The sequence below is a fragment of the Macrobrachium rosenbergii genome, chromosome 11 (assembly GCF_040412425.1).
Source record: "Macrobrachium rosenbergii isolate ZJJX-2024 chromosome 11, ASM4041242v1, whole genome shotgun sequence".
In the NCBI taxonomy this organism is placed as follows: domain Eukaryota; kingdom Metazoa; phylum Arthropoda; class Malacostraca; order Decapoda; family Palaemonidae; genus Macrobrachium; species Macrobrachium rosenbergii.
Window position 1 is genome coordinate 38,831,713 of NC_089751.1, and position 27,439 is coordinate 38,859,151.

The 27,439-nt window shown below is 35.4% G+C and overlaps 1 protein-coding gene across 3 annotated transcripts; it reads right to left on the reverse strand.

Annotated features, from left to right (window-relative positions):
• Nucleotides 1–475: 475 nt before the first annotated feature.
• Tsp26A (Tetraspanin 26A) lies at nt 476–24,591 on the reverse strand. Of its 3 annotated transcripts, XM_067111633.1 has the most exons (10): nt 24,387–24,584; nt 15,456–15,576; nt 15,192–15,265; nt 14,871–14,945; nt 13,484–13,582; nt 13,149–13,277; nt 9,563–9,613; nt 8,745–8,861; nt 5,164–5,277; nt 476–3,777 (listed from the first exon to the last, which is right to left on the reverse strand). In XM_067111633.1, the coding sequence occupies exons 1-10, from the start codon at nt 24,471–24,473 to the stop codon at nt 3,709–3,711; spliced, it is 936 nt and encodes a 311-aa protein (XP_066967734.1). In that variant the 5' UTR covers nt 24,474–24,584; the 3' UTR covers nt 476–3,708. The 3 variants fall into 3 exon arrangements, with proteins under 3 accessions (XP_066967734.1, XP_066967733.1, XP_066967732.1); XM_067111632.1 differs by lacking the exon at nt 8,745–8,861 and having other exon boundaries at nt 24,387–24,591; XM_067111631.1 differs by lacking the exon at nt 5,164–5,277 and having other exon boundaries at nt 24,387–24,588.
• Nucleotides 24,592–27,439: the final 2,848 nt, after the last annotated feature.

The following is a 27,439-nucleotide window of genomic DNA, read 5'->3' on the forward strand; positions in this document are numbered from 1 at the left end:
TCAAACTCATGTTTATTTTTCCCTGAACAGTGTTTAAATACTGTGCTCCATTTCCTGCACAATGGGACTAGTCCCTAAGGGCTATTCAATGAATATCTAATGTGACCAATTCATAAGACCAATATGACTGTATGAAAAATGGTAGGTTTTACCGTTAAGAGATTGCCTGCCACTCATTCAAGACAGTAGCTTTTAAGAGATAATCACCACTGTATTTTAATTTCCTTTCCGTCTATCAAAACTAGAATAAAAGTGTGGTTGAGGTATACTTCTACGTGAGATAAGGTTCTCTTCTTTTTCTCATGTCCATGTAGAATGGTCTGTTCTTTAAAATGTATTTAGTGTTATGCTCACCTGAAATAAGTATATCCAATTATGGCTATCATTTATATTCACACAAATTTTTTATTAAATGACTATTTGTACCTACACTTTAAAAACAGGTATCTTACTGGGGGGAAAATAAAATTCTCTGTAAATAAAAAACATTTATTTGTGTTAAACACTGTAAATGAAGCAAGAGAAATTTGTTCTACATCACAATAGGAACAACCTACAACACCAAATAAGATAGAAAGAGACAGACAATGTTTAAGTCCATAGTTGTGCAAGAAAGTTCTGTACTTTGGTTATCATCTAGCAAGTTCACCTGTACTTTTATTGTCAATAAAAAATATGGGAGAAGGCTTACCTAGGCAGCTGCAAATGATTATGCTACTATTTTCCTTACAAAAGATGAAGGGAATGAATAAACTGCCAATACAGTACAGTATTTGCTTTTTGGGCAGTTTTAAATACAAGCAATCAAAGTTGCAAATACTAGAAAATTGGTCAATAAATCTTCAATAAATGGCAAATAAATGTAACCAAGTGAATTATTTAATTATTTTGCACATTCTAAAACAACCAATGAAACTTATAGAGTAAGGTAATATTTTATGCAGTTACCTACACAGTATAGCACAGGCTCACTTGAAGAAAATACTGTGATTATAATAGTGATTCTCTTATAGTAAACACAGTTCATTTACACAGTCTTCCTTTAACACACAAGAAGACAAAGTTCTCAGATCAAAATGAGTATTACAACTTGTGAAAGACAGCACTGCACATCAAGACATCCCTAGCCTGACTGTTACATAATATACAATACTTCACAGTATCAATATGCAAGTCACTGTCTGTCAAGTCAATCACAAAGCTGCTCATAAATACTAGTTGGCGGTGGGAGGCATACACAGCCAACACCCCTAACATACTGATATGAAAGAGAAAAGATTCTGTCATGGGAATGTTTAACATCTCAGCCTTCAAATGTCTGACCAAATTTTCTTGCTTTGAACATTAGATTAAGGAAAACATGGGCCAAAACACATTACATTCCCGTCTAATGCGTTAAAAAAATCTTCATGGAACATATGAAAAAATGACTAAACCTTTCAATGTGCAAAGCAACTCCCAAACATAAACCTTATGTACAAAAGTTAAATAAAACTACATCCGGTATAAAAAAAGCATAGCTCCTATCTTCCTGAGCTGGAGCACAATGTAAAAGAGTCCTAGATAAACAGTGGAGGACAAAAATAATTTACTGCATTAGTAACGACAAAACATACTTTGTTCATGATACTAAAGTTATTCGATAAAATACAAAATCTACATCACAGAAACTCCCTTAATATCAGAGTATAAAATAAAAAAAATCTTATATTATTGTATTTGTTTTGACTCTGCAGTAACAAAATCTTAAATAAAGGCAAAGTAAAACAAGAACACTGGACTAGTAAACTGCTATCAGCATGCAAGCAAGCAAATCCTCACAGTCAATTTAGATGCATCAAACTCGGGTTGGCAAGACGACGGCTCTATTACATTAAAAGTGTACAGCAGGGAAAGAGCTGAACCACCCGACAAATACGCCACAACAAATGGAATGTACTTTTAAAAAGGGTAACATACAAAACGACAACATTTCCATCTCAAACCAACACGACTTATGAATATTAATTCATCAGTGGAGCCAGCTTGCATGAGCTGTGTATGGCAACTTCAAAAAGGTTATTCTCAAGTTTATCATCGGGTTTCAATGTGGTAATGTTTACATGTGAAAGCACTGAATTACCACTCATTTCCTTTTTATTTTTACTCTCATTCTCATCAACCATCATCATGTTTCTCTAGGTGTTTGTACATGTAAGGTAAGGTTCCAGTAGCCATTTGTGGAACAAAACTATTACACATTGTGATAAAGCACAGTTCAGTTGTATTCAAGTTGAGTCTCACAAGATATACTGCCTATCTGGGAAAGGTTATTAATATACTTGAATAATAGAGCACAGTATTCATAAATAATTAATACTAAGTAATTTCTTCATTCTACCTTAACACAAATCTAATTTCTTTCCTATAGTTGAAAATATAATGTACATTCACGCTTCCTATTATAATTATCAATACAAAACTACCCTAATTCACAACTGCACCCTTTAATCTCCAGGATATGTTCATAGCAGCTCTTCAGTAAAAGAAAATCTTGTCCTACCCTATGTATAACAGGAAGACTGACCTTCCTGTTTGCAACATACCTGGGATTTCCATTCACAATTCATTCACACATGCTTATACACTTCATTCCTTCCAAAATTTGCAAAGGCTTAAATGCACCAAGGCACATTCAAGCCAGTAAGACTTAAAAACATATGGCTGGAGATTCTCACTCCTTAATAATATCGTCATAATCCTGCTGCGGTGAGTCAGTTTGGTGAAAAATAGTGACGAGATCCACAATCACGAGCATTACAGAGGCATGAGACTATCTTTCCTTTCTAGTTGGAGGAAATGACAAATCTCATGGAAATACTATATACTGCTTGAGGATACCTATATGTGAAAAAGAAGTTGATCAAGTCACAGATAATCACGGTCAACAGTTGTTCTCTGACCAGTGTGCTGCATCAAACATTCCAAGAGGTAAAACATACTCTACTGCATGGTATATTCTAGGTGTAACGTACTGTCATGTTATCTCCTAAGCAAAACGAAAACCCAAGTCAAAATATGTTTTACCAAAGGGAAGTTGAAACCTAACCACACTCCAGAAAAATCTTCTCTACACAGTAATCATACAAAAAACAAGCACTGAATCAACAGAGCTAGAATGCCTTTCTTTTGATTAAGAAACAGAAGTTTAATAATTACCCACTAGCTGTGTGTGTATGAGAGAGAGAGAGAGAGAGAGAGAGAGAGAGAGAGAGAGAGAGAGAGAGAGAGAGAGAGAGAGAGAGAGAGAGAGAGAGAGAGAGAGAGAGAGAGACGGGGGATTAAAGAGAGAGGGGGAGATTTTAAATTGCAGAATTGGGTTTGGCCTTATACTAACACATGAAACTCAGAACAGAAACACATAATTGTACTGGTAGATACAACGTCAAGATATCAACTATAAGATGACAACATCCACCCAAGGAGTTTGTGGAATTTACAAGACAAAAGTGTGCACACATTCACTGCATTGAACAAATAAAACTTTCTGTTGCAAACTCTTCAAGTGAAAGTTAAATGAAAGACAAAAACAGCACAAAACTGAGCCATTATGAATGAAAGACAAGATAAATACTAAAACAATGAAGAGTAGAGACTTGAATGAGGAACTGCTGAAGAATTCTGGAGTGGTGGGCAGACTTATCACTACACCGCGGCAGGAGCTAAACGTCAGTTCCATTTGGCTTTTTGAGCATAGATGTCAGCTCGCAGGTTCTGAGCAAAACAGATCCCCAAAATCTGAAAATAAATTTAGCACTAGTAAACACAGGTTATCTTTTACATAAAAAATACATACACCTTAAATTACACCCTATATAACACACAGCTCATCGACTCAATTTCCCCAGTCCTAACCAAGAGTAACTTAGGCACTCATTTACTCAAGGTCAAAATTTTTAGTACTCACAGACACCACCCTCATTTCTTACTATGATGTTTTCACAACTTCTGTGGTGATAGATCTGCACTATTTATGCAATGTCAGTAGTAACAATATCAAAAGCCACAAAGGTAACAAATGTCAGTGGTGGCAAATTCACACAAATTAATGTACAGGCAGTCCCCGACTTATGGAGGGGGTTCCATTCCAACAGTGTGCCATAAGTCGATTTCTGCCTTAGGTCAGTTGATATTAATTAATAGATGCAGTAAGCGCTGTTAACAGTGCTTCAAAGGCGATGTAACTTGATTACGGCGCTGTAACTAGATACCTATTCTTCTTGTAAGCGCCGTAACTAGATTTCAATTCTTGCAAATGTATTTGAAAAAGCCCTGTAAGTCGGTGCCGCCATAACTCGAGGACGCCCTGTACTCCTAAATAACCCATACTCAAAATTGTATCTTTCATAATAAGCTATATCAAATGCAGCCAATAGCTGATGGTACAAATCTCACATATGTACAATATTTTTACCACAGTATGCATTCTTTCAGAAATGGCACATCATTCTCATAACTGGCACCTGCCATAATCATTCATTTTCAGTAGACATAAGTTTAATAACAGCAGAAATAAAAAAAACGATTAACACGAGATTCAAGCAACCACATTTTTACAGTATCCAAACCCACAATTCATAAATAACATACTAAATATTGGACATCACAGTTTCAGTCTACTATGGATATGAACCTCATCCAGAAAATGTAGTCAAGTGAAAAACAACAAATCTAATGCACCATTTTTCACTACCTTGAACACTAATGCTTCAGTATTATCAGCTGCAGTGCATCAGAATATGAACACTGGGTGACAAATACAGTGAACAAACATGAGCACCTGATGACAAATACAGGAAACACAAGATCATTCACAACCCTGAGGAATCATGTGTTAATCAAGATCTTTAATTCTGATACAGTACCTGTACTGTATTTGTCAAAATCAACTCGTCCGCTTAGCTTAAAAAAGTGGGTACAAGACTTAAATGGAAAAACTCACAATAAACACATACTCACTGAAACCTATATAAGAAACTCAGGGACTGACCTAGAATGTTATACTTTTACAGTCACACATGAAAGTTTACTACAAACCCGAAACACATAACACAATTTGGAAGTAAAAAGTGTTTTCACTCTAAGACAAAAAAATTAACCTTTTTATATAAAAACCAAACCTACCTGTAAAAAGGCTATACCCACAGCAACCCCTGCAACAAATAGCAAGTTCCTTTCTAGCCATTCCTCGCCTGCTTGAAGACATCCTTTATCATATATCTGAGATACGTCATGAAGCTGAAGCAAAAGGGTTGTGCTATGAGGACTCAAACAGTATACAACACAAAATAGAAGGATTTTCAAGCAAAGGAATACTCATTCAGTGCATAGATTCTAAAACCCCCACGTTGGTTGCCCATTTCACTCAGCCAAAGGAAAAATACATGGTGAAGATCCCTCCTATAAAAACCATCTGGTTTTGAATTAGTCAAGATTTTTGCTAAATGTTGCATTTTCTTCACAAACCATTATGCCTTTTATATATTTCCAGGTAGGAAAAAAAGCTCATGTACATAGAGGTTGAGATGATATAAACTTGATTATGGATTTTCAATTAAAATTATATCAATAATAAATTACAGTAAAAAATACACCTAAGGCATGGATAAAAGACTAAGCTAATACACAGTTACCTATTTATAACAAAATAATGTTCATTTTCCAAGAAAATCTGTGACTGAGGAGCACAGAAAAACTTACTAAAAAAAATTAAATCTTTCAAATTCTCTCTTTCTCATGAACTAGTTATTTTTCTATAATAAAATCTATTTTACTTCTATATTCATACCACTGTTATTAGTCTACCTCCCTGGGAGATAAGTGAAAAGTGTCAAGATTATATCACAGGTGCTCACAAATTAAAATTCTTAATAAACCTTTTGAAAGATAATGTTACTTTCAAATAAATATTACCACTAGTAACTTTTTGGGGAAGACAACCATGGAGAAAGTATTTTTTTGTCCAATGAATGTATCACAAGTCACATTATAAAACTCCGCAGACCTAAATAGGTTACCCAGTCCAAATTATTGTGGAGCTTTGGGGATTTAATGTTTATAATTGGCAGTTTGTTGCTATTAAGAGATCACTGACGGCAAAAATATATAAAAGTTAGAAACCTAAAGAGAAGGAATCTTTACCATTACCATCCTAGGACAAGTGAACAGATAACCAACATGGTTCAAGGCCAATGAGTACATTTGCAGATGCATTTTCAAATAAATTTAACTTGGATTTTCCATACCTGGAAGGAGTTTCTATCAAACAGTTACTTGTGAGGACCATGCATATATTAAGATAACTTCATGCAGTCATGCAGTATAGGGGTGTTTCAAATGAAAAATTCCACATTAAGAAACTTTAAATTTCCTTTCCTGGGTAAAATTAAGCTTTTGTAATAACAAAAATAATGTATATATTTTTTTAGAAAAACTACTTTCCTATGGAAATTGTGTTGATGGGCACTGTACTCATCTAGGCAGTAAACCCCAAAACAAACAACAGCCGAAAATGCCTTAACTGTACTTAAAAATTTGTTAGCTCTAATATACTTTTTGCCAAATATGGTTGAAACCAATGACAATTCTACTCTTGTGGGACTTGCCATATAGTGTATATATTTTTAAAATAGAAGTAAAAATTAGAGCAAGATTAGTTAAAAGTTGGACAGCTATGTGGGAAGAAACCCAAGGGCAGAAAGCAATCTAAATTGGGCTAAGGGACCCTGCAACGAATCTTTAGTACCATCGATTGTGTGCCACTAACTCTGAGATTTCAATGATGTCACATAAAAGTAATGAAAATGGTCAGCCCTTGAGACTGATTACAGTAGACAAATAATGTTGTGTAGAAAATAAAACACTAACCATACATACACAATGAAAAGTAGCATTCTGATGACATAACAGGAGAGTTAGAAGATGGTTTAATTCTATCTTTTACACAATTATAGGCTTGCCAATGAGCATTACCATTAAACCACTCCAAAATACAAAATTATTAAAAATGTTTCTCTAATTTGTCTAACATTTTCTTTAAAAATAGCTGGCAGACATAACAATTTTATATAAACTATATATAAAATTATATCAGTTGATGCATGGAAGGTATCATAACTGAAATTTCTGTAATGTTTTTATTATTAAATATCCTAATAGATTTATGAATTCTTTTCTCCCATGAAAAAACAGAATAAATTTCCAAAATTTCCTTTCCAATTACAGTATTTTATATATATATATATATATATATATATATATATATATATATATATATATATATAAATTAATTGGAAATCGTATTAATATATATATATATATATATATATATATATATATAAAAAATTATTATATTTTTTATGAAGGAAAAAATAACTTGACTTCTAAATTAAACCAAATCACCATACTATCATAAAAGTTATGGCAAGTGATAAAATTATCTCTGGTCTTACAAGAGGTAAGGAAGACACGCGTTTTACAACAGATGAATTGTGGACCTCATCCTACCTCCCAACAAATACCTCACAGGATCAAGCGGCACCCCTCAACCCCTCAACAGGGAGCTGGTTTGCTTGTTGCAAATACTGTACTTGTACAATACCATACTTCTGTGACTCTTTAATATGCAAAATAAAATGCATTAGACAAATTTGGGGGCTGAAAAGGTCAAACTCATTGTTTATGTAGTTTTGTTAAGCAATTAAGTTCATCTGATATCAATTAAATTGATCAGTAAACAAACCTTGGTACAGTCTATTATCATCATCATCACACCAGTAGTAAATAACAAGAAGAAAGACCCCTGAATAACTCATAAGAAAAACAGTGGAAATGGACAATGCCACCTAAACATGACAACAATGGTTATATCACAAAGGGTAAAGTGATGTTTCTGAATATTTACAGATTTTAGCAATTAACTTATTGGTAATTTACTACACACAAGGCAAAGCATAATGGGCCTTCCATACAACAAGCTATGATACTTGGCAAGATGTATTGGTCAATTCAAACTAGTCACATAAATGATATTATATAAACAGTTTGCATTTATGTTTGAATATTGGCCTGGACATCTAAGATGCAGGCTGCTGGCCAAAACAACTTTTGCCACCATACTTTCCTGGACTTTGGGGTGTTAGGATACATGCAAAAATACCTTGTAAAAGTCTTAAAAAAAAACAAAAATACAGCAGCACCTCAACTTAACAGACACTTTGGGGGTCTGGTTTTTTGATAAGGAAGTCTGTTAAGTAATAAAGACCATGTATTATACCCTCCACTTGAATAGTTTCTGTGTATCTTACAACTATCTGCAATTCCACATACAGTACTTCCTATCAAGGTAACTTGTACTTTATGCTTAACATTTAATTCTAATGCTGTAGATTTATTTGAAAATGTATCATATTCAAAAGGGTAGTATAGCCACTAAGTAAAAAAGCCCGTTAAGTTGAGCTGTTACTCTGATATAGCTGAAATTTCAACCGGTTGATGAACAAGTTCTTAAGCTTTTTTTCAACACAGCAGTTCACTACCTGGATATGGTACAATGTGCGAGATTAAAATGGTGCATGTTACTATGCAATACAATCCCTGAAATAAATCTATTTCCAAAAAACAGATTCCAATCATGCATAGTGTTAATCATGCTAAAGTTCTGTCACTATCTACAACACTAAATTTAGATGTTGCTAAGAGCCTACCTGCAGCACCGCCACCCCAACTGCTACCCCTGCCACTGGGACAAGGTTAGATTCTATCCACTCTTCACCAGCTCGAAGACACCCTCGTTCGTAAATAACTAAAGATCGATCGCCTTGCTGTGGATTTCAAGTAACCCAACACCATTGTCAGTAAAAGAAAAGTAATTAAAAGAAAAATTGGCATGCTTTTTAAAATCTACTAAAAACTATAAATAATTAAAGAAAAGACTCTCTAAAGATTTTCTAATACTAAGAATTTCACACCTACACCCTTGTTAAGAGATTAATGATCTAATGTATTTAGGAAGAAACTTCAGCCATCCATTACCACCATTATTAAGAGTTCTGACATTTGCAAGCGTAACCCTGTACTATGGTACCTTAACCCCAGTCTGTCAGAAACAAACCTCCACTAAAAATAGCACCCAATAAACCTCATTCCAAGTATTTATTTACTAAAAATACTATAGTGAAATCATGTCAATGTTTTATGAATCTATTGAACACAAATTTGTTATTTAGAGTTCGGAGCACAGTAATACATAAATTAATGTTCAAATACTGTTTACAGCTACATAATCAAATTGAAACTAGTTCTAGTTACTTTCAAATATAAAATGAACAGATGTAATACTAGAAAAATTTTAATACTTCATGGAACATATCACACAAATATTTCCCCACAAACACTTAATTATATACTTTCAAAATACAAGACAACCAATTTAATACAGTATAATATATAAGTTCATGTATTTGAAATATATGGCATTACACAATTATGACAAGTGATTTTACATTACAATGTCCCTACTCACGTAATCTGATTTCCTGACGTCGTACCCACACTGTTTGTTCTTTATGACTTCCTGTAAAAAAAAGAAATATACTACAATCATATTACTGTGCTGTAATTCCATAGCATATATATTCTTGGTATCATTATACACATTTACATACTTTGGTATCAAAGGAACTACAAATAACTATCATTAAGCAAATAAATGTTAAACCTGAATGTGTGTGAAATTGCAACTTCTAACAGTTTCCCAAAACAGTTTTCTATATATTTATACACAGTATTACAAAGTTCACTTTACAGGAATTTGATTTAAATGCAAAATCATTACCTCCTGTGTTTGATTCTATCTACTGCACTACTCTAGGTAACTAAACGATATTACAACTTGTTCCTCCAATGACCTGCCTATAATAATTTATACTAAATATTCATACTGTACATACAAAAAACCACTAAGTATCAAAGAACTTAAAACTAAGAAATATCCAACAGATACATGAGAATTCTAATTAACTATAAGAGGCATTTTCTTCATTAAATAACATACTTCAGTAACAAATTACAAAGCCAGCATCCAAGACAAGAACTGTCTCATATTCATCACACTCCTTGACAAGAAAACTGGAGCCCAACAACTAAATTATTTGCCTGGAACAAACAAAGAGTATCCTAGCCAGATATATTTAGGTTCAACCTTTACCCTCACTTGGCTCACATTGATATACTTTGGATTTTATAGAGGCCTAACAACTTCTAACAAAATGTCTAAGAAATTTTTATAGAGATATTCACTATCCTAAATTAAGCAAACAGCCAATACCATCCTCAATGTAATGACTTTTCCTCATCCAGTGGAGGAGATTAAATGCACAACTGGTGCCTATGAACAACGAATTCAGAAAATCAATACTCTGAAGAGTCGTCATGGTTTCTTTTCTTTTTTTAAAATATGAGATGCTGCTCTCAAAATAAGGTATATTTTGTGATAAGTTTATTCTCTCTCTAGTCCAAGAAAACAACCTGTCAGTGACAAGACAATCTGAATGTTGATGACTAGGCAACACTGAAATTGGTCATTCACCTGATCCAAGAAAGGTTCAGTAAAAATTTATCATCAGTCATTCAGCTGATCCAAGAAAGCTTCAGTAAAAATTTAACATCTAGATCTTTCCTTTAGTGCTACTGTAGCCTAACCTAAAAAGAACACCTTCAATTTTTGCTAACAAGCCTGGTAACATGAGCTTCTCTCAAGTACCCACCATGTATTATGAACTGTCTAATGAAATGGAATAAAGATCATGGTCTAAATTCCAACAGCTGTTCAACTTCTTTCACTAGGTCTACTGCCAATTTTCATCTCTCATTTATGAAATAATCAGCTGAGCAAAAAAACTATTAGAGTAGAAGAGGCACAAGTGGTTTAGTTAAGTTACTTTTCAACAATAACTACTAAAACAGTGAGCATCCTCCACAATTTGTATTTTTCATAACTAACAAACCTACAGTCTTAATGTAAGGGGAATTTCTCTAGCACCTGTTAGAGTCTGAGTAAAATAGCACAAGGATTTTGGTGGCAACGGGAGACAGCCAATGGGGTGAAGGAGACGGGCGCGGCCCGACCTGGCTTACCCCAAAAATTCTGTGACGCCCTAGTTTCTCTCTAACCGCCTTCCTACTGCCTTTCTAGCCAAGAAGCCGGTTGTTTTAGCACTTCCTGCCCATATTACACCTTGGCATTCTGGTTTTTCACTCTCTTTTTGTTTGTGTTTTTCTGTGTGATTTTTTGTTACCTGTGGGTATTTTACATTCCTAGAAATGCAAACCCATGTATCATCTAAGCAATGCAGGCCTCAGAGAAGATGCCCAGAGGTTGGCAACAACCCTTGTTCTCGTTATTTGGCCGCCTTGGATACAGACCCCCATTCCACTTGTAGCAGGTGCAGATCTAACGATTGTAATGTAAGTAATCCCTGTTCTGAGTTTCATGATTGGTCTCCTGAGCAATGGAAGAATTTTGGTAAGGAGATATAAGAGAAAATGAGCGGCTCCATCCTGGGAAGGGTTCTCACCCCCAATGGCGGCACACACATCAATTCCTTCTTGTTCTATCTCTTCCTTGCCATAATCTCCTCTCGTTGCAACTTCTTTGGAAGATTTAACTCCCTCTCATTCTCAAAGCCTTATGCACTTTGTATTAACCAACACAAATTAATATTCTCATTTTTTGGGCACAATTTACACATTCAACGTTATGGCATGAGCTGAAGAACGCATCACCTGAAAAAAATTGTCCATCTGACATACCATTAGTTGGATCAATCAGTCATAATTTGCAGTAACTGTCTCCACAATGGCTCTGTTCATTACCCTGAGATGTATAATGTTTACCACAGTCATCAGTAATTTTAACTTCCAACCATAAATCTCCATTATGAAGACTTTTTTACACTAACCATGTTTCTACAATCCTTGCATTCCAATCTGCTTGTAAAGTCCTGTACATCCACCCTCAATCACTGCTTTTCTCACCTTGTTTGCAATAAGAATTTGATCTGAGCTGAAGACCATATCAATGTCTCCTTGTCCAAATATGAAGATAAAAAATTTATATTAAATACAACATAATACCAAAGTTGACTGCTGATTGCAAATTGAACAAGACCTACAAAAACAACTAATTCTTGACAAAAGCTTCTCAGTAACTCTAAGTGGATACCACTTACACTGTGTCTTATGTGGCACAATTTAGATGGTAAAAAGGTTCTTTGCAGTTTTCCTTCAGCTGAACCTGCACTGCCTTCCTACCTCTTACTTTTCAGCCGTTTTCCTTGGTCTCTTCTTTTCAACTAGTAAAACTTCATTCAATTTACCTTGCACCAGTTTTCTAATTAAAGACCAAATCCTTCATACATAAGCTTTTATGTCCAAGGGACTGAAGGTACTAACCCTTTAAATGATACTCCTTCAAAGACTGACAAAGAATGAAAAAATTTTGTTTAGGCTTTACGGAATCTCATATACTTCTCTGGAAAAGCCTTCCCAAGTCTAGAAACAGAACCAATGACTATCAGTACTGATAAAAAAAAAACTTCATGAACAGACAAAATTTCACTAAACAGCCTACAGTCTCAGGGACTGTTTCCTACAGACAGATGACTGGAATCAGAACACAAAACAATGTCCACAAAAACCAACAAACCAAAAACTTTACAAGTAATGCTCAAAATGCATTAAAACATTCAACTGTTATATGTAATGTACTGTAACTTTACACTCATTCACAAAATTAATTAGCACATCGAAAATATACAAGCAGCAAAGATTCTACTAGAGAAACCCAGTGCACAAAAAGCATGTGAAAAGCTTCCATTATAGCAAACTAATGTAACAAAATAATTTGCTTATTAAATGAACAGTTTTTGCTATGCTCTTGATACAAGCTGGCAATTATGAAGAAAATAATTACTAAAATTAGGTAGTTTAACAAGAACACAAAGACAACACCATCTTCCATAGGGGTGGTCCAAAGAAAGTGTTTTCGATACTACAAATTAAACTTAATTGCAGTTCTTTGATCTTTTGAAAGAGAGATATTCCCTTACGTTTGCTTTCTGTTTGCAGCAAGAAAAGGGAACTCCACAAGCTTCCCTGGATCCTACTGCCTCGGAAGAGCAATTGAAATAAACATTACGATCCCAGTCCTTAGGTCCTTCAATGCCACAACACTCCAACTGCCAAAACAGAATATCATTATAATTTGTAGCTATTAAAATTTCTTCTGTCCTAGGACGCTCAATTTTATATCAGTATTCAGTATTTCCACATTAAAGCTTTTCACAATTAATAGCATACAAACAGCAAATGACCCTATTTCTTATAAAAATTTAAAAACTGCATGGCACCATACATTGAGACCAAAAATAAATAAGTCACAAACCCATTTTTCTTGTATCCAGTCGATGAGATTCTGTTGATCTGGGTCATCACGATAATGTACAATAAATGCTTGGAAGCCATTAGTTGCCTGAGATTTTATCTGGAATGAAAGTAAAATATAAATCTTGAACAATAGTTTTCATTACAGTAATTTACTAAAGGCCTCCAAAATTAAAGACTGCTCCATGTAACACAAGAGTGCCAATATAAAATTGCATATTTCTTGAAAATATTACATTTCAGTACTAAATGTCTGCAATACACTGTAATGCTAACCCACTCAATGAATCTCAAAACACTATACTTTATCATCTTTCATAAAGTACTTTCTGGTAATACAATCCTCCCAACATTCAGTTTTATTGATGGAATTCTGCTCTATTCCTTTACTAGTCCCCTAACCTCTATACAATGGATTTACAATGCAGTATATATACTGACCAGCTATCAAAAATAGTTATAATTCCTCCATGGTGTGTCCACCCACCATAATTATTTTCAAGACCTTTTATGTATACTTGCTGAACACTGCCTCTGAACTTGCAATTCTCATCTTCTGCAGTTATGTTCAATACACAGCATTGCTTTTACCTCCATACATTACCAGCAGCATCCACAAAGCTACTTTTGAAACAGTACATTTTTTGCTTTTCCATAAAATTTGTTTTTTACTAATGACTTAGTAATGTCTCCATTCCTTTAGCCCATCTATCAAACATCTGAGGTCTTCCTCCTTGATTCTTCTGTTATATTGAGTCATCTCCATGCAGCAGCCTCCAAAAATCTCACTTTTTGCCTACCTTTGTACGATCTCTAACTTGACAAACAATAAATGGGTGTTGATAATTGATAGAACACCATTTGCAGTACCTATAATTTTCATATAAATTTCCATCATAGATCTAACGTCATTATCTGGTTCAGTGAAATTAATGACTTGCTCAATTTTCTGGCACCCTCTTTTACGTACCAATCCAGCACCTTGTTTTTTACTCAGTAGCTGTTCTTCCTTAGCACATTATGGTTCTTTAGTTGCTTACCAATGAAAAACTAGCTAACAATTACTCATTTTCATAATTTCCTTAAACCTTTCCCCTCTGTACCGCTGTCCATACAATTTTGTAGCCTCATACTGGGCCATAGCACATAATCAGGTCACAAACAGCAAAAACAGAAATAAAGACTCATCAAAAAGAAAGTTAAGTACACATTTGCTTAACTGTAAAGAAGAATTGGCAAAAATGACTGGCAGAAGCAGCAGCAGCTTCTGCATTCTTTACAATTATACACTAAATATACTTTTTGAATAGTACAAGGTAAATTAGTATATAAAAAGCATGATGAAATTATCCCAACGGAAAAAAGAAATAAAAAACTGTTGGCCTTACCCAATCTTTGAAGATGAAGCCAAGAATACCTGCAGTCATCTCGAGGAGGAGGAGGATAGCAAGGGAGATGGCGTACTGAAATGAAAATTGATCATGTCTTCACACACTACCAGATTCTACAACGTTTCGAGTATATAAAGTGGATCTGAAATTATTAATTTCATTCATAGCTACTGGAATTAAAATGATAAAATACAGAGATAAAAAGGACAAGTTACAGCTGGTGACCTCTACATATATTCTTGAAATATCCCACCTCAACTTAGAACTTCCAACTTCTCTAGCAAAGGTGAAATTCAAGCCAAAATCATGATTACTTACGCAAGCCAAGAGAGCAGTGTTTTCTCTGAGAGCTCCAAGGCATCCTGTGAAGCCAATGGTAAATGTAATTGTGCCTGTAAACAAAAGTGAAGTTTGTACTTAAAAGACATGTATATAAAATATTTATCCTTCTGTCAATTTTACATACACTCAGTTCCATATACAGTATACAATCAAAACCATATGACCAATAGCCTAATGATGTAAAATAGCCTAAATTTTTATGCATTTTGCAAAGAAGCTAATTTTAGCAAAAGTACATACCAGCTATGATGAAGAGGAAAGCAGGATCCAATGCAATATTTGTGAGCCGACTGAGATTATTAAAGGTGTCTTTTTCTGTCCACGCCCATACTCCGATTGCTAGGATACTCAAACCCAGTAACTGTTGGTAAAGAACAAAAAATTACTAATGGATATAACTGAATGAACAATCACAATGTATAAAAAATACAAATTCATTTTGGTTACACAATGATAAACTAATAAAAAAATCTTCAAACTTGTGAAAAGTCTGGTTTGGTTAAACGCTGGCTCACTCACCAAAAGACTGTTTTGGAAAGTGTAAATTGTCACACCAGTTATCGGCATTGCCTGCTGGTCCCATACTAAAATGGTAATTTCATGAAGTATGTACTATGACAGAATTTTATCTAACTAAAGGTCGATTAATATACCGCATAATCCCCAAAAGTAACAATTCCATGTCAGGCCTGGAGCTAGGCAACTCTAACTTTGTGGTATAGAGTTCAGTAACTGAACTTGAAAGATAAAATGAAACCATGCCCTGGAAGACTAAATTATATCAATTGCATCATTACCACACACCTTTAGGCACTTATGTACTGTATCCTCCCTCAGTCTAAGTTGACTCGAAGCCCCCTGAAAAGTGATGTCTCACACAGATCAGTCACTTCAAGATTCCCTTCATTAAATGCTAGTATTACTGGCTTTCTTCTTTCCTTGATTTTTTTAGGGTCGTGAATTAACAAATCTGAAGGAAGGGGATATTAACCCTTGCCTGCTTGTCGAATAGGAAAGAGCATGATCAAGCTCAAAGGATCTCTGCCTCTTTAGCCTCTGCATCGGTACCGCATATTTCTACAAGTAGACGCCACAATTACCACAGCAGCAGAAATACTGTAGTAAAAAGTGATAGTAAAACAGAGTAGATATAGCAACAGCACTCACTGCTATGGGAGGAGTGGCCAGAACAATATTGAGCCATTCTGCTGAAACAGCAGGAACAACCACGAAAAGGAACCCCACCTTTCCCAGTGATTCATGCATGTTCATCTGCAAAGATAACTTCTCATGACCTTCCAAAAAAAGAAGTTAAAATGGCCTGACTAGAAGGATCCCACATGGGAAAAGGAAAATGAAAAAGTTAAAGTTGGCCAGACCCATGGCATCATTTCAGATTTTTCTTGGGGGTGGGGGGGAAGGTTTAGAACTTAGGGTATGGGTTGGGTGGTGAGCGAAGCAAACCGTATCAGCTGGGGGTAGGGGGGGCAGCACTGTAAGCCCCCCTAGAAATTTTTGGGGGGTTAGGTTCCAAAAAAAACCCATTGTCTGTTGGAAAAAACGTAAGAAATACCAAAATGTATCTCGAACATAGCCTAGCCTACACTATAAAATATACTCATTACATACACGGTATAGTAATTATTAATATCAGCAAATTCTGGAGGTTCATGCAAAGTGATTTATGATAATTCAGTACAAAGAGAACTTGAATAAAACAAGAATTAGCTTAGCCTACACTGTGGTATACTGTATACATGCACGGTAGCGTAGCCTTCATTATACTGTACTCTACATTCACATATCATATTATGCAAACGTCAACATAACGCATATGCATATATGCATCTTCTCCATGGATCTTTTAAAATGTTATGCCTTAATTCACTGTATCCAATAATATTGTATATATTCTTATACTGCTTTTGTATCATAAATTGTAATCATAGCAGTCATCAATGGTTTGGTTTGGAAATGTTTACACAGTGTTTATTTCACCGCATTTAACTCAGTTCAGAGCGCTTTTCTTGCTTCTAGTTAGTGTAAATGAATCTCTAGTCTAGATACTTTATTTATAAGGGGCAAGGTTATTTTTCATTATACAAAGTGTTTTTAAGTTGAAATACTGTATAACTAAAATACGTCTCGTTGTGAAATTAATTTACCAATTTCGTTAATAGATAATGATTGACAATGGCCATTTGGGGGCGTTTGTTTTGTGCAAAAAAAATTCAAGATTCCGTTTGCTATTTTCACTTGATTTCATCATCATACGAGCTTTACGTATTTACCATTTATCAGCGTAAAATAACAGTAATGTGTTCTTTCATGCCCAGTAGTTTTGGTTAAAATACTTTCTCTCCCATTTTAATTATGATCGAGTTTCATCCATGTTGCCGATGCACAATAATTAACAGTATAGTCATTAGCAGCTTGAACATTGTTTTCTCAGTTTCAGCTATAACTTGTAGCTTAAATTTAGCAGTATACTTCCTTGACGATCTTTTATCCATACCGAATAAGGGTATAATGTAAAAATTTATCAGTCCTATTCTACTTAATGTCACTTGTGCCATAACCTACGGTAATTGTTTATTACCGTACGACGGTTGAAATACCAGGTAAACGGCTGATGTCATCCAATTCAGTTATAAGCAAAACAACAGTTCCTTGGTCAGTTGTTTATGGCTGTACGCATTTACGCATGAGTATAACGTTACCAACAATACTTTTATCACTCTTTTACGTTTTCAACTAGAAGATACGATAAAGAGACGGAGGAAAAGTTGTCTATTGTAATTTGGTCTCTCTCACTGCCTGATTAAGCTGCTGCCTGCACCCACGCGAAATTTAAAAATATTTAATAAATAACATTGTCGTAACAGTATTAATTGCTTACCCCATTGCAAAATCGAATTATCGTAAGATGAATTATCGTTACTCGAGCATTACCCGAGTATTTTAATAGTTTTACCACAAAAAGTGCATTTAGTCATGAAAATGAGATGAAAATCCAGTATTTGGTGAATATTTCTCATGAAAAATACTGCGAATTGGCAAATTTTCCGCAAATAATGGGTAGATATGTTCCAAAGAGAAATCCGTGAATACAAGAGTGCGAATCGTGAGAACGCGAATATGGGGGGTTTACTGTATTATCATTATTATTATTTCAAAGGCTAGGGAGGCAAACCAAGTCTGGGGGGGGGGGGCATCATTGTCCTGAGGTGGACAAGTGCCCCCTCCAGCTGCCCCTGCCAGACACATCACTAACTTAATAACTTAAACTCTAATGTCGTACTGGAATGGGACCTCTCACTCTCCTATCTTCCAATGATTCTGAGGCTTTTATTTAAAGATTTTGTAAGGCTGCCAGCTTAATACCTGGACATATTTACAATGATTATACCCAAGCTTTTTACTTGACACTACCATCATTCATAATTCTGTAAACACTTTTATAGCAGAAACCATTAGACCACAAACTTGCCTAACATTTTGCAGAATGAATTTCCCCATAGGAAAATGTAAGGCAAGTAACAAATAAGTGGTTGAAACATGTCTAATTAATACATTAAGATAAAACACAAACATACAAATAAAAAGATCAAAATTAAAAACTTACAATGCACACATAAGGGCAATCCTACTCTATGCAGCAGACATGGCACTGACAAAGAAAATGTAGATTATGAAAATGTGTTACTATAGAATGCTAAACCTCACAGCCTGAGTAAGATAGGAAATAATACAAATGAGAAAACTGCCAAGATACGTGGTGCCCACCAACTGGAAAATACATTGATCTCAGAGATCAAGATGACTTTGAACATGTGATATGACAAAATAGTAGATGTGAAATTAACAGAAAGACAACCTGCATGAGAGCCTAGGCATTCTTGGAAAACAGCATGGATGCAGGCCTAGACTAGATAGAGATTAACGATGAATGTGATCATAACAAAAGTGTATGGAGAGAACTCATTTAACATTTAACCTCAAAGGGAAAGTCTGATGTAAGTGACGAATAACAATAATATCCATAATCATAAAAAGCACTAAATTGGAGGTTCCATTTCAGTGCTGAGATATAAATTCAGTTTCCAAATATAAGCACATCGACAGTTTTAAGTCACCATACAAACTGTCTGTCGGTCTTATACTGTCTACTCCAATAAAATATTATAATTTCCTTGCCGAATATATTTAAGTGTTCACATAATAAGCAGTTACATACACTTGTTAATCTACTTCATGGACAAATTCCAACTCATGTTTATTGTTATTTTGCCACATTCTGTCCTAGTGCTATACTGTGTCAGCTCAGTGGCAGACTGATTATAAGGTTTAGGCCTTAAGGCCAAACACTAAAATCTATCAGGATTATTCAGAACCTCTGAATTTACATTTTTCTTAGGTTTCCCCTACCATTAAAGTATATACAATAAATAATAAAATATTTGTATTAAAATCACATTTTGTTCAAAATCTTTGCATCTAGTAGGTAGCCCATAAGATTATATACATTTATGTTGTAATTTAAAATTCCTGAAATACCCTTGCGCATACTAGGACACTGGCCCCTTCCAAAATAAAATTATGGGTCCATTGGGTCTATCGCACATGCTCTATCCTATGGCAGGTCACATTCACCTCAAACCTCCTGTTACGGTTGGAACCAAACTCCTCAAATCCTCAAATTTCCTTACTGTCTTATTCGTGAATAGGCAGAATATTGACCACCTCTGATGCCATTTATTGAGAATTTAGGTTTTAATGACCCTTTGTTTATCACAGTGCAGAATATTTTGATTAGATTTTGCATCTTATGGCAATTTTAGCCTCCTTGTCAGTTAATTCATTTCCTTGTATTCCTGTAAGAGTGGGAATCCAACAAAGCTGAACAGATTTATACTTAACAGATGTGGAAGGGCCACTCCTGAGCCTTTTCAATTAATGGGTAAACTGAGCCTTTTTGATTAATGGGTACAAAGGGTTAAGATTTTTCAATGCTTCCAAGATACTACTTGAATAACTATCTACATGTCGTTCCATCACTATTTCACAATACTAGTGACAGCCAACTGGTCACTAGCCTCAAGTTTCCTATACAAACCATACTGGTTTCCAGGAAGCAGCGACCTGACTCAAGATACTCAATTTAAATAAAGGCTTATCGAATGTTTCAGTAACCTTAAAGAACACACTGGAAAACTGAAAACAGGCCTACAATCTCTATTCATATGGAAAAAAAGCCTTTGAGGAAAAATTATACACCGCTAATAACATAAGCCAACCCATTTTAACTGTGTATGTTTAAATTAACTGTACATCTGCCTCACTGCATAACACGCTGAAACAGCTCACCTGCCTGACATACTTAGATGTCCAAGAATTTCAAACAATGTTTATTTGCTTTCAAGTTAAAAAGAAAAACACTTAACCCAATCCATGTTGTCTAGACATCCAAAGTATGTCACATGGCATTTTTGTATGAATGCAGGTGCTGTAATAAGATGATACTATTTGCAGGCAGAGTAAAGAAACACTGTCAGGAAGCTGTAAGAGGTGTGCTACACACACACACACACACACAAGCAGCACTGACTTGCACAAATCACAAAAGCTGTTTTTGTTGTAGGTCTACAACTTGCTAAATGCTTTGAAAAAAAAAAAAAAAATGACCTTATTAACATGCCAGTTAATGCCAATGTTGCACCATAGAAACTATGGAAGTAATAGAAACCTGGCATCATCAGCAGGGATAGACCTATCCCAAAGCACATTTACCTGAAGGAGTAACATGCCAATTCTCTAACAAGTGCACAGTACCCCTTCTGGCTAACTTATGAAAAAAAATAATTAATAACTTGGAGCTAAATAATTATGAGTTTTCACAAAAAACAAACGGAAAATACCATTTGGGTCTACACCTCTGCAGGCATAAGGTTGAGTAAGTAAAGATTTCTGAGGATCAAAACAAACTGGTTAAAATAGCTTCAGGAAAACATAAGGCATACTGAGTTTTGCAATGCTCTGTCTATCACATTAACCAAATAGTTATTCACAAGATTAAAGGAAAGAACACCAAACCTTTGGTATTCTCGAAGGCCACAATGAAGTGGCTAACAGCAAAATGTTGGCCAATGTCTTCAATGTTCACAATGAAAGATATCAAGAATGCAGATAGCCACTTATCTGTCACTTCCTTTTCCATGAAAGGAACTGCCAAGAGATGTTTGAGCCAATACAAGACCTACAATCCTTATACAGTACTATAAACTGCTAATACAGAAAACTTCAGCTTTAATAGACATATTTCTACCTTTTCTTTTTTTTTTAAACTGGAACACAGACTAGCATGAAATATAGCAACAATTCAAATTATCAGTCTTTGTAACCTTTGATTTGTTTTTCAGGTGGGCTAACTTTTATGGGATAATTATAGCTGAATAAGGGACATCTCGAATGTTCTTGGAGGCTATACAGCACTATAGGGTCTAAGTTACTTCAAGGATTTTGCTAATAATCTGAGAGACCAAACCCCAAGGTACATGTTATAAGTTTGTGACGCAATAACAAAGATGTTCTGCTACAGAAAACATTGTGATCTTTTAAGAAAATAGACCAAAGTGCAGTCCCTGGCTGGCAAACTAGTATTATCACCTCTTGACTATAAGAAAAACAGCTACATACTGAAAAAGCTGTGAGCAGTTTGCATAGAAAAGGAAACTAAGCTACCCCATGTACCACTGCAATAATATCTAAAAACACAAAACACACACCACGTGAATTATCTGACAAACATGGAACAAAACCTAATATCACCACAGGTGGATGCTAGAACCAATACAGGCCCTGAAGCAACAACTGAACTCCTAGCAAACAACTGTGACAAGTTTTGGACATAACCCATATGCAGCTGTTTTCAACAAGTTGAAGTGATTTGATTCAAACTGTCTAAAAGTGAGAAACAGCCAAGTGTTGATGCAGATGCTTAAGACACCAACAGCATATAAGCATATTTAGTAGTAACTATTAGTAGCATTATTTGCACTCTTATACTTATGACATCAACAGCATATAAGCATATTTTGTAGTATCTGTTAGTAATATTTCCACATCATATTTTGTAAATATTTCACTGAATGTGCTTCACACGTTACCCCAGGAGGCCTATATGGATAAACCTTTACTAAGAAAACCTGATCCTCTTCACCATGCATTACAGTAAAATGTCAAACCAAGAGTGTATTGTAAAATGAACAATTACCAGGTGTTTTATATTTATATTCAAAATAATATTTGATTTGCATTTAATTTTATTTTTTATCATCGTAAGTGTCAAGTTACTAAGGAAGTAAAAATTAGATATTTTTTTACATAAGCTTGTGCATTCAGTTGATATTTTTGAAGTAGGTTAAGCTTGTGCATTAAGAGCATCTTCCTTGAGGTGTTATGCAATGGACAATATCTTGATTCTGAAATGCTACTATGCCAGAATGCAACTGATAACTTATGGAAATTGGGCTATAAAGCATATTACAAAATGTGAGCTCTCAGAGCTCAGTTTTTAAACATACCAAACCTGAATACCTTTTGACCTACTGTTCAAACTGTAACACTGTGCCACTTGAGAGGTGAAGGCATGCAAAACATTAAGGAAGATTTATGATCGCCAACAAGTACAAGATGCTTAAGCTTGCTGATTATTTATGACATGGGATTTCTGACGCCTGTTTGCATATGAACTATCAGTGAAGAGGGAGGAGAGTTACATGTTAAGGCAGAGGGGCAGACCTTTGCATAGGTAGAACATCTTTGTATTATGAAGCTACTATAAAATGCAAGCAATAAAAATGGATACCAGACTGGACTACGTGGCTATATGCTACATAAAGCTTGCAGGTCTCTTATCAAAAAGGGTGTTCCAAGACAACTGGAATCTTGGTGCAGCATTTGATTGCCTACAGCACACGAGCTTCAGTTACAACAATTGAAATGAGTACAGGCTGTAGGTGATGAAACTCGATCATTCTGGAAGTTATTGGCATGCAGAATGTCAATTTAAATAAAGGCAACAATGAAGTATTCGGACATAGTTAGTGGCAAGATAGTCAGTGTTGGCCATTTCATCCTGATAATTACCAACAAGAAAAATTATATGTTTGGTATTTTAAAAACTACTGTATAGCGTACGGTAGTCTTTTATGTACTGTATACATAAAATATTTTAAACTCAACCTCTATGCTTTTGTCAACTAGAATGATGGATATACAATATAGTTATAATGGATACACTAGATAACTAGTGCATCTCTGAGCAGCAGTCATGCCCACTCATAAAAAAAGCAGATTCTAAAGAGAAGAGACTACAAATTTGTGAGATTCATGGCTTGAAGTAAAGTGTGAATATCTGGTTAGCTACAAAAGAAAAAAATTACTGATACAATGCTTAGACACAGGAAAATAAACGAATCTCCAAGACTGAGGACTGGGTGAGTAATATGGGTCTGAGGGGAGGTTCTAAGAGAGTTCATACAAGACAGCATACGGTTGAGGCCTAAATTCGGCGGGCCAGGCCAAACAAGGGAGTGGGGAAGGCAAAATATAAAGTACTTCAAACCTACAATTCTTTTCTGAACAAGCAACTTGTAGCAAGATCACCCATACATAGGATTAGCGTAATTTCGAAACATTAACATATCTCAACACGTACGCCTACATTAGGCAGATGACATGCTAGTTACGTTCTTTCCACGGCCTAAATCACACTTTCTTCTGGTCCCCTACACAATAGCTGACAACAATACAACAAGAAATATGACCACAATCCCACTTGAATGTTTTAGTAGAGCAGGCAGCCGTACTGTTAACGGGACTTGGGTGGAACAATGATGAGATCCTAGAAGCAGGAAGTCCGAGCGATCTCTTTGTCCCAGTGCAAATCTATAAATGAAATGAATGCAAGGGCCCACAGTTTTGTGTTGTTTGCCATTCCGGCAGAAATTATTTCTGCCGACCACACGATCACTTACAATATCCCGACTAGGCTAGAAAACGGCAAATTTCCCGTTGACAGTTGCAACGAGAGAAAGGTCAGCAGCCACCAACAACAAATCGGCCACCTACCTATACCAGACAACCGATGTAAACACAGCGGAAACTCACCCAAAATATGACGTTAAAGCCGAAAATCACATATTTGAGGCAACAGCTCACTTCACTTTGATCTCGTCTATATCGTTTGACTGGCATTTTGACCAGTTCTCTAACATCGGGGGAATAACTTAAACTAAAATGACAGACATCGCTAACACTCCTCTCACACTCTCCCTCCGCTCTAGCTACACTGCCTGCTGTCTTTTGCCACCACCAGATGACGCTTGTCCAGTATTGCCAATCCTTCGTACAAAGCGCGCCAGTGAACGCTAAAACAAGCGCGGCAATAGCAAGTGTTATAAATAGGGGGGAAAAGCCTTTAACAAACTTGTTATGAATACAGATGGCAGTCCTAAGCTTAATTATATGTTAAGCTGAACAAACAAACCACATATCACCAGCTTAAAAAAACATAAAGTCAAGAGACAAAAAACAAATCTGGGTGCAGTATGAACATTGCGGTACACAAGATTTCCAAATGAATGCACATGTATGCTCGTACTTGCTTATTTGCATGCAACAGAGCATGTGGAGGAGAGTTAGTCGTCTGCTATATCGACAGAAACGTTCAAATGTTTTAATTTTAAAAAAACCTCGCTTCTCCGTTAGGCGCTGTTTGATCGCGCTGCTCTCCATAACTAATGTTTTTTTTTTTTTACTTCTTGGCATACTTATTGCGAAATCTAAGCATTAGAAACAGTTGAATGGGCCAAGACACACATCTAATTAATGTTCGAAATCTACGTATCTGTGCAACAGTATTTAAAATCTTGATACACTGGTAATAAAAGTAACGATAGGCAATGTTTTTAGTTCACGTAACATGGACACGACAGAGAGAGAGAGAGAGAGAGAGAGAGAGAGAGAGAGAGAGAGAGAGAGAGAGAGAGAGAGAGAGAGAGGACATTTTACAATATCATTCAAAAGAACAACACGGCGATATAGTGAGTTAATGGCCCGATTTCTTTCTGATGGCATTGCAATGAACTGCTGTCATTCTGAAAAGGAACTCTTTTTAAGCCCTTGCACCACCCGTGATCTTCTCCAGTGGAACAACTTTCTAGACAGAACGGTCCTATTGCCAACAAAACGAGCTGAGAACTTTCTGAACCTGCCATTAAGTGGTTATGTGCCTTGACTAAAAAAAAAAAAGCCTCTCCAGCGTAATGACGACAAGAACGTGAACTCCTGACCTCCGGGTCTCAAGTTTTTGGTGCCCGTGACCCCTGGTGACACCGCTAAAGTAATGGGTGATCTGACCTCTAGGATCGCTGCATTAAGTGGCTCGTTAGAGAACGTGGTTTTTTTTATTTTCTTTCGGTGAACGGTTATGCTTGTGGATGTACGGTGGGTAGGGTAAAAAAAATGTAAAAAAGAGGAAAGGAGACTGTTAAGAAAGTGTCATAAAACAAAGAAAGACAAGTCTTTTATGATGTGTAGTACTACAGAACTGAGATTAAGCTGCCGCTTGAAGCCATTCCAATAGGGAAATTATAGGCCTATTGAATTTCAGAGGCCCATTTGTCGGTTTCCATTTGGTTCACCAGGCAGGCCTCTTTACTCGGAATGTTATGGTAATTTTAAGTAATTCTTTTCTTCAACAACATAGCTATTTTTGAGTAAAAATACCTCCAAGTTGGTAATTTTTTAAAATTTAATTTGACAACTTATCTAATATTCAATTTATCGTGTGCTCAAAAGATCATCCTAATAACTTTGTGTCAACGCAGGGTACCTTCATCTATATTCAACTACGTCCTTACGTGTAGTGAAAACTAATGCTGTAAACGACTCAAGGCGGGCTCTGAATTACTACGGTCTTGTCTCCTTCATCGCAATGTTGGACAAAATTCACTTTCCGTGTAATATTTCTGCTTTCACTGACGGCCTGTAAATTCCAATCACGATAAGGGTTACCCTGTCAGGCGGGAATGCGACTGTTATTGATCTGGCAGTCTAATTAGATGATTCATGGGTGGTCGTCATAAGGGATGTTACAGTACCCTTATTGAGATATTTCTTTGCGAAAGTTACGTTTTTCAGTTGGCCCGTCATGACTAATGTTCTACTCATAGGTTTATAGCTGTTTTTACTTTTACCTTTGAAAATTTAGTTTAAATTATTCTGAATTCGATTTTTTTTTTACTGCATAATGTGCATTCAATTTTGTTCTTGTCTAATTTCAGCCTTTTTCTTTCCATCAAACTCCGCGTCTGCCATATCTTTTTTTTATATATACAACGCTTTCACCATTGTCTATAACAAGGTAACAGTGCATATTATTCGCCAGAAATAATAAATATAAAGTTAATTCATGCGTTTTTTCACCAGTCATAACTCGTCATCGTTTATATTAAATCAAGTCCCGGAACAATGCTTTGCGGTACTTTTTCTTGACATATTTTTTTTAACGCAGAATTGTAAATTTCCGTCGGCTCTTACCGGAATCGACAAATATTCCAGAACCACAATGAAACAGTGTTTACAAAGCTTTCAGTTCATACAGGCAGTCACATATTACAGAGCTTAATTTTTCTGAAAGCTGAGTGATTAGCTAGCTAGTAAAAACTCATTTTCATGATCCACTGTCGCAACGGTTGTGGTTGTTTGTATAATGAGGTTTTCCAGACTCAAATTCATATTACCAGTATGTACAAAAAGTTTCATGGAAAATGTCTGACTTCTCAAGTTCAGCCATCAGAAATGGATGTCACGTCCAATATGTTGTTATTTTTACTTGGTTTTAACAGTTCAGATATTCTCATAATAATTTTTTGGTACCTGCTTAATTTTTCTTTATGAAAGCATGAGAAAGAGACATATATTCTGTTTTAAACAGCTTCAAAATTACAATATATTTTAATTTCTACAGTTTTAAGCAAAAAAATTTTGCAAATTAACTGTAAGTTCTTAATTCATCTTTTAAGAATGGGTTACTTCTACTATTTTTGTTGATGGATCAATACTAAACAAATCAAGTAGTCTCTGTCTGTGTCTACTTATTCTTACTACAGCACAATTTTTTTTTTATTGTCAGTCTCATCATTTATCTTTCCACCAAA

What these genes read in the sequence shown, in the direction of transcription:
- Tsp26A (XM_067111633.1), bottom strand. Translation starts at nt 24,473, where the DNA reads ATGCCAGTCAAACGATATAGACGAGATCAAAGTGAAGTGAGCTGTTGC. An exon ending in TTTCCTCTTCATCATAGCTG is followed by an intron (nt 15,266 to 15,455) that starts GTATGTACTTTT and finishes TTTTGTTTACAG; the next exon opens with GCACAATTACATTTACCATT. An exon ending in ACGTCAGGAAATCAGATTAC is followed by an intron (nt 8,862 to 9,562) that starts GTGAGTAGGGAC and finishes TGAAATCCACAG; the next exon opens with CAAGGCGATCGATCTTTAGT.